The sequence below is a fragment of the Castanea sativa genome, chromosome 7, assembly GCF_040712315.1.
Source record: "Castanea sativa cultivar Marrone di Chiusa Pesio chromosome 7, ASM4071231v1".
NCBI lineage: Eukaryota > Viridiplantae > Streptophyta > Magnoliopsida > Fagales > Fagaceae > Castanea > Castanea sativa.
Window position 1 is genome coordinate 1,177,679 of NC_134019.1, and position 8,817 is coordinate 1,186,495.

An 8,817-nucleotide genomic window follows, 5' to 3' on the forward strand; every position below is an offset into this window, starting at 1 on the left:
ACTCCTTTTTTTTCCCTCACTCATTCAGCAATACCCACTCTCTCCCTCACACCGATACCCACTCCAAATTGCACCGGCGAAGCTCCAGCACCATCGCACCGATGAGCTACGGCGATGCATCGCACTGGCGAGCTTTGGCGATGCATCGCACCGGCGAGCTTCGGCGACGCATGACATTACGACGCTTCGCGGCGACGCTCCAGCGACGCATCGCACCGGCAACGCTTCGGCTTTCATCTCCCTCTCATCTTCTCCATAGGTAATTTCCTTTTCTTTTTTATTTTCTTTTTTGGGTTTTTGTCATTTATTTTTTATTTTCTTTTCTGGGTTTCTTTTTTGGGTTTTGTAGGTGGAGGAGAACATATACGAATTCGCCAAAAAGGGTTTGTCACTGGAAGCAGGATCCTCCGTGTTCTCAAGGCTCACGGTGCGTTTTTTTTTTTTTTTTCCTTCTATTTTTGGTGTAATATTTGAGCTGTGCTTAGATTCTGAGAAATTTTCATTTGGTTTAGGTGAGAAATTTGATTGAGAAATGATAGATAGGTAGTTGTCATTGTGAATAAGAGGAGAAATTATATGGGTTCTGAGAAAAAAATTGTTTACTATGATGCTTGGGTTAGAATTCTGAGAAAATTTTGTTTGGTTTAGAAGAGAAAATGTAGTGTGACACCATTAGGTAGTATGATAATATGTGTACCGTAGGATGAAAGAAACAGAATTTCGATTATAGTATTTAAGCAATTGAGTAGCTGAACACCAAAGAGAAGTTATCATTAGGGACTCAATTTCATTATGTTTTCCAGCAATAACGTTATTTATTTATTTTTTGATTTCTCTTTGTTTTATGGTTTAGTTAGTTATTTTAAATTATTATTTGTGCTCCTCAATTTTCAATTTTGTTTCTCTTTTTGCAAGAAAGCATTTCAACAGTGAGTGTCCCTTTGGCAAAAACTAGTGATTTGTCACTTCTGGCCTAGTGTCTTTGCTTCTTCTTTTTATTATGACAAGATCATTTTCAAGACTGAAGTATTCATAAATTTAACTTTTCTTTTGCAGGTTATATACACATTGTTTGCAATAACTTTGGATTTTTTCTGAAAGTTGTAAGCTTAGCTTGAGCAAAGTAAGTAAATTTTAGTTAAAAACTTATAAAACTCTATACTTAAGATGTTGGAAATTGAATTTGTGGTTGTATGTTGTGTTGGAGCAAGTGGGTGGCTTGCATGGTGTTATAAGGTGGTTTAAATTCATATTGGGAATGTTTTTAATTTCTTACAAATGTGAATGGAATTTGTTGATTAGATGTGATGAATAGTACTTTATTTGATTTCAATACTTGTAAATACTTTATACTTGTGATATCGAAAATTGAATTTGTGGTGGGTTGTTGTGTTGGAGCAAGCGGGTAGCTTGCATGGTGTTATAAGGTGGTTTAAATTCATATTGGAAGTGTTTTTAGCTTCTTGCAAATGTGAATGGAATTTGTTGATTAGATGTGATGAATAGTACTTTAATTGATTTCAATACTTGTAAACACTCTATACTTGTGATGTTTGTGATTGGTTTTGTGGTGGGTTGTTGTGTTGGAGCAAGCGGGTGACTTGTATGGTGTTATAAGGTGGTTTAAATTTATATTGGGAGTGTTTTTAATTTCTTGCAAATGTGAATGAACCTTGTTGATTAGATGTGATAAGTATTATTTTATTCGATTTCAATACTTGTAATCACTCTATACTTGTGATATTTGTGATTGGTTTTGTGGTGGGTTGTTGTATTGGAGCAAGCGGGTGGCTTGCAGGGTGTTATAAGGTGGTTTAAATTCATATTGAGAGTGTTTTTAGTTTCTTGTATATGTGAATGGAATCTGTTGATTAGATGTGAGGAATAGTACTTTAATTGATTTCAATACTTGTAAACACTTTATACTTGTGATGTTTGTGATTGGTTTTGTGGTGGGTTGTTGTGTTGGAGCAAGCGGGTAGCTTGCATGGCGTTATAAAGTGGGTTAAACTAAGATTGGGAGTGTTTTTCATTTCTTGCAAATGTTAATGACTATTGTTGATTAGATGTGATGAATAGTATTTTATTTTATTCAAATACTTATAAAACTATATACTTTTGATGTTTGTGATTGGTTTTGTTGTGAGTTGTTGTGTTGAAGCAAGTGGATGGATTTCAAGGAGATTCCAACTTGGTAACGAAAGCATTAAATACAAAATGTGGAAGATTATTGAGTTGCAACTCCAACAAATTGCATCAAACTTATAAAAAGCTCGTACAATCTCACGGTGCTGACTATGCAAGAAGCCACTCGCCAAAAAATGCCACACTTGATTAGTGGACTTGACTTATTGATGGGAAATGGATCAATAAGAACTAGCTGGTAAATTATTTATGCGTATATTATTATTATCCAATGTTTACTATATTATGTTGTCAAATGATTAGCTTAATACTTAGATGAAGTAAATGTATACTGTTTTATTCACAATTTAATAAGTATCTTGAATGTTCTTTATTAGGAAAAATCAAGAAAGAACTCTGAAAATAGGAAGAAAATTTCAGGCAAACATAGATGCGAGACAAAGGCACTTGCTGTTAGGGTTTATGAGGAGGTGCATGTTTTTTCATTTTCTTAAACCTCAATATATTACATGTTGTGATTAATTAACTATATCTATCTAACCCTCGAATGTTAATTAATCAGACAAATAATAATGGCGGTCAAGTTCCTGAATTGGCAAAAATCTTCAAAGATGTTCATTTCAATCCAAATACAAATATGTGGATACACCATGAGGATGAAGTGATATATGTATGTGTATCATTCCATCCCTATCATGTTTGTAAAGCTATAACATATGTAGTATTAATATTGTGATTGTTTGTTTCTTTCTCTCTTTCAAATGATAGGAAACTATTCTCAAAGTGCAAGAGGATCATTGTCAAGATCCTAATGCAATTCCCCTTACACAAGAGGAGATCTCAAACTTGGTTTTTAAGAAGAAGTCCGGTATTGTAAAAGGCCTTGGCATGAGACCTTCTTCTTCTCTAGTAACCACCGCTTCATTTAGTTTCTTAGTAGAGTATATCCAACGGCTAGAAAATAAGATAATTGAGCTCAAAGAGGTAAGAGCTAGGGACCAAGAGGAGCGAGTTAGAGAGCTAGGGAGCGAAAGGCACGAGCTAAGCAAGAAGAGGTCCAAAAGAATATTCTTAACTTTTTGAGGAGCAATGATTATGATGACGCTCTTACCTATGGGTAGGGGTGGCAATTCGTGTTCGCGTGTCGGGTTCGTGTCGTGTCAAGTCATGAGTATTCGACTACATAGGTCAACACTAACCCGACATGTTTATTAAACGGGTCAAGATTTCTCAACCCTAATACGACCCATTTATTAAACGGGTCAGTCGTGTCGACCTGTTTATCAGATTTTATCAAAATGAAAAATAAAAATTAATGAAAAAACAAACAAATAAATATTTTTCATATAAAATTCAGAACTAACGAGTAACTGCATCACAAATAATTATTCAAAATTAAAGCATATCCCAATATCACAAATAATCAATCACAATATGTCAAAGAAAATAAATCACAACAACTAATAAGTTTATATACCTAGAGTTTGAAGGGTATATTGGTAAAATATCATTTAATTAAACGGGTCAGACGGTAATCCAAACAGGGTTCTATGTGTTCAACACTAACCCAACCCATTTATTAAACGGGTTAGTCGTGTCAACCCGAATATGACACGAACCCGTTAAGCCTCAACCCATAACTTGCTAATTTCGTGTCGTGTCGTGTCGGGTTCGCGGGTCGTGTCAAATTTTGCCACCCCTACCTATGGGGGTGGTTCATCTTCAAATTAAAACACTTATTGATTAATATTTTATTTTAGCAATTGACCCGCACTACATGCTGTGATTACTTTTTTTGATGCATTATTTGAAACTAATTGTATTATATTACACTTGAAAATCTATATTTGCTTCCTACAACTTATACATTAGGAGTTGTGATTTTAATTCATTGGTGTGGCTACTCTTAATGCATTGTTAGAAATGTTTCTTATAACATAGTTAATATTTTTACTTTACAATTTTAATGTAGTATTGTTTTAATATTTGTGCAGATTTCTTATTGGTGGCTTTTAAGAGATTTACTTTTCGCATTACTTGAAGACATATGAGAACATCTTCTGTTAGTTCTAATTATATTATGCTACACTTTTTGTATTGTTGCAAAACTTCTTGAGTTATTGAATGTGCTGCAAACAATTATTGTATAGAAGGAGTTTGAATTGGATACTTCTTTTATATTTTACTTGTGGAATGTATAGATATTTTTTTATTAATGTGTTGTTGAAATAAATGTATTATTCAAATTTGAGGTTTTAATAATGTAGTGACAGGTTATAGGTTAATATCAAAGTTATGAAAAAAATAAAAACAGAAAATAAGTTTTAGCGACGAATTTTTTCGTCACAAATATAGCAACAAAAAATTGGTGTAGTGACAAAATATTTAATCGCTAAATGTAGCAAAATTTTGTAAGAAATGGTTTTAGTGACGAAAATTTTCGTCATTATATTGCCTGGATTTTCTTAAAAATAGTTTTAGTGACGAATTTTTTTGTCACTATATGTACCCAAAAATAGTTTTAGTGACGAAATTGTTCGTCACTAAATATGATTTAATAAACTGAAGTGTTTTTAGTGACGAAATGTTTTCGTCTCTAAAAGTTTTTTCTTTTTAAAACAAATCGGACTTTTAGTGACGAAATTTTTCATCGCTAAGACTTTTAGCGACGGGGTTTCAGCGACGAAATGAGTTTCGTCGCTAAAAGTCCGATTTGTCGCTAAAGGTTCTTAGTGACGAAAAACTGGACTTTTAATAATGAATTTTTTCCTCACTAAAAATACATTTTGTTGTAATGGAATTTGAATTTCTTCAACAGATAGTTATCAGAGTTGTAATCTAATTCAAATAAAAAAAATTCAAATTTTTTTGACTCTAAAGTTTGTGATTGAAATTAGCCAACGTTAAAATCTAACATACATAACTTCTAAAACACTGACACATGGAATAGATTATAGATACCAACCCGTACCCTTCTCTCTTCATAGATTATAGATTGTACATAACTTCTAATTCAAATACATTTTTTTTTTTTTTTAGAAGGAACATTTGTACGTTGATAAGATAGCATGCAACGGTGGAGCTAAGATGATAAAACTAGATACAAAAATGGTGCATGCAATGATAAAGATAATAATATTTCGTCAATAATTGCAATTGGCATCTTATTTTCCTGTTGCTAGCCAGTGGGGCTTCAATAATTTTTCTCAAGGTGTTCTTTAAGAAGCATAAATTATACCATCTAATAAAAAAAGAAATACATATATTGACAATAACAACAATAAAAAAAATAACAACAATAAAAAAAACACGTAAATATATAAAATTTACAATTACCTTCTACGAGTTTTTATATTTTGAAATCGTTACATGATAGTCTCATTATTAATGCTACAAGCTACATCTCTTTCAATGTATACAACCAAACAATTATTTATCCACTGAATATAGAACAAATTATAGAGCAAAATTTAATTTTATTGGCATAAAAAAACTGAGGGTATTCCCAAATATATTTTAAAAGGTAGACAAATAAAAAAAATTTAATTATTATATATAAATTTTTTTTTTTTTAAAGTCAGGTGGTCCTGACCTAAAGATGTATGTATGCTGTTATGATCCATTAGTCACTAATCACAACCTCATCTTCACTACAAATGTGAGAATAGGAAAACTTTTAATTCCTAGCTTCTTGCTTCGCTGACACGTACTACCTCTCTCTTACGAAGGACCACCCTGACAAGGTGGCGCCACCCCTGCTGCTAGCTAGCCTAGAGATGTACGTATACTGTTATGGTCCATTAGTCACTAATCACAACCTTATCTTCACTACAAATGTGAGAATAGGAAAACTTTTAATTCCTTCTTGCTTCGCTAACACGTACTACGTCTCTCTTACGAATATTCCAATTCTTATTCATCATTCCGTGTACGGGTGTGGTGCCCTAAGTCTAACCATAAAGTTGGTAAAAGATCCACTTGCCGTTAGCTCAAGCCAAAACCCATTCTAGGAAAAGGCATTAGCTATATAGCTAGGAGGCTTCTGAATGTCCAACAAAATTTGAATCTGCCTCAAATTTACCTACATTCGTCACCAAAATCAAAATTATAAGCATAAACATCAGAATCTTGGGAAAAGCTATTTTAAGCACTCTTAAGATGCCAAAAGTTTTATAGCTCAACTAATTGACATTTTTAGTATTTTCAAAGGGAACACCCTTACTCTTCAACTTTTGAATTATATATATCAACATGTTCAATTTAGTTTTCAAATGATAGTATATTTACTTATTGATTTATATACAGTTTTTTATAGTTTCAATTTTTTTTAAGGTAAAATTTTATTTTCACCTGCTTTTAGTAAATAAAAAAATTATGAAAATTAAATCTAATCGGGCATTATTTGCGCTTACTAACATATATTGCTAATTGGGTTCAACAAATTAACAAACAATTTTGTAAACCAAATTATAGCAAGCAAGTATTATAGTGTAGTTATTGATTCATAGTTTAAAAAGTAATTTATATTATATCTTCCATGACCAAACATAAGGTACATATCTGTCTGTTTCTTCCTGTAGTTGCCCGTGAAGTGCTGCATCGGCGTATCCAAATCAACGAATTGCTACGCCCAAAAAATATCCAATATATCCAAAGTCAGGGTCGCCCGACAAATCTGGAAACCTAAGTGAATATATTTAAATGCAGCATTTTTTTTATCACTTAAATAATATTTAACTAATATTTAATATCATAATTTTTTTATAACAAAAATCTATTCTTTTTATTTTGTAATATGCTTTTTTTTTCTTTTTGGAAAAATGCTAAAGTTATAGCAAATTTTACTAAAAAAGACTTTCAAATGATGTAGAAATAAATGTAATTAGTGACACTTCAAGAAGATAATAAACAAATATTTGAATGAATGATGTTAGGGATATTATAAATTTTACAACATGAGGCTTACAAAGATGTATCATTAATTACAAAAAATAATTCAAAAATACATTTAATAGGTTATTGACATTCACATATCATATTAATTGTCACATCAATTTGTAAAATTTTCAAGTAAAAAAATTAATAATATTTCTAGCATTTTCCCATCTGAATTATTTATTGCGATTAGTGACACATATATTTGTAAGGGAAAATGCTAGAGATATAAATTCTTTTACAATTTTTTTTACAAACTAATGATATGGTGAATGATTATAGATAAAAAAAAAAAAATGATGTTATCGGTAGGCCCAGATGAGAACTAGTAAGAATTTGGCCACAAAAACAATTTGTAAAAATGTTGTAAAATAGTTTGTAAAATAGTTTGTAAAACTATAACATTACTTTATTTGTAAGACCCATGTATTTTTTTTTTATACAAGATAAAATTTCTACTCTAGCCTAATCTAAATGTATATGTGTATGAAGCTCCGTCCTAGAGACTTAAACCCCGATCCTTACCCCCTACACCCCACAAACATTTATACTTGTAAAATGACTATTGCACTAAGGGTGTACGGTGATAGACCCATGTATTTAAAGTTATATTATTTTTAGCATTACTCAATACTTTGGGACACCTTAAAAATAGAGAAAAATTATACAACTAATTTTTTTTCTATATTTCCAATTTTTTTTATAAAAATATATAATTTTTACCCCAAAATTTAGGGCATTCCTTTTTTAGAAGCCTAGGCAGTTGCCTAAGTGGCCTAGGCCTAGGCCTAGGGCCGGCCATGTCCAAAGTCCTATATAACTGACACCAAGACCACCTTCCTTCAAACACACGCTAAAAGCTAAAAATAAACATAGGCTTGTTTAATATTTGTGAAGATGATGATACTTCCCTTGTTCTTCATTTTTTGTCTCTTCAGCAGCTCTCATGCTGCTGTGCAAGACTTCTGTGTCGGTGACCTCGCAGCTCCTCAAGGCCCTGCAGGCTACTCTTGCAAGGACCCTTCAAAGGTCACAGTGAATGATTTTGTTTTCTCTGGCCTAGGCAATCCTGGTAACACCTCAAATCTTGTTAAAGCCGCGTTGACTCCAGCATTCGCTGCTCAATTTCCTGGTGTCAATGGCCTTGGAATTTCTCTTGTTCGTCTAGACATGGCACCTGGCGGAGTTGTGCCATTTCACACACATCCTGGAGGTTCAGAAATCTTAATTGTTGTGCAAGGAACAATCTTTGCCGGGTTTGTTTCGTTAGCTAACACTGTTTACTCTAAAACCCTTAATAAAGGTGACGTTATAGTTTTCCCTCAAGGATTACTTCACTTCCAAGTAAATGCAGGAGGGACTCTGGCTACTGCATTTGCTAGCTTCAGTAGTCAAAGCCCAGGTCTCCAAATTGTGGACTATGCTTTGTTTGCAAACAATTTACCTACTGAATTGGTAGCAGCAACTACTTTCCTTGACGCAGCTCAGATTAAAAAGCTTAAAGGTGTTTTTGGTGGAACTGGTTAAGGTCTTCGGAGATCATCTACCAATAAAAATGTTTGCAGAGATTCTCTTAATAAATTTCTTTTTTTGTTTGTTTTTCATTCCCATGGTTTCTTTGTCATGATTGAGAAGGCCTGTAAGAGTAGGATTCTTCAAGTCAGTGGCAGTTTCTAGCTAGCTAGCTAGCTAGGTTTATTAATAAAAAGAGTCTTGTGAGTGCGTGGTTTTTGTGTT

At 32.7% G+C, this 8,817-nt stretch overlaps 1 protein-coding gene across 1 annotated transcript; it reads left to right on the forward strand.

Annotated features, from left to right (window-relative positions):
* Positions 1-7,934: 7,934 nt before the first annotated feature.
* LOC142643764 (auxin-binding protein ABP19a-like) lies at positions 7,935-8,817 on the forward strand. The gene has a single exon (XM_075818480.1). It carries the CDS (start codon positions 7,978-7,980, stop codon positions 8,605-8,607), a length of 630 nt encoding a protein of 209 aa, XP_075674595.1. The 5' UTR covers positions 7,935-7,977; the 3' UTR covers positions 8,608-8,817.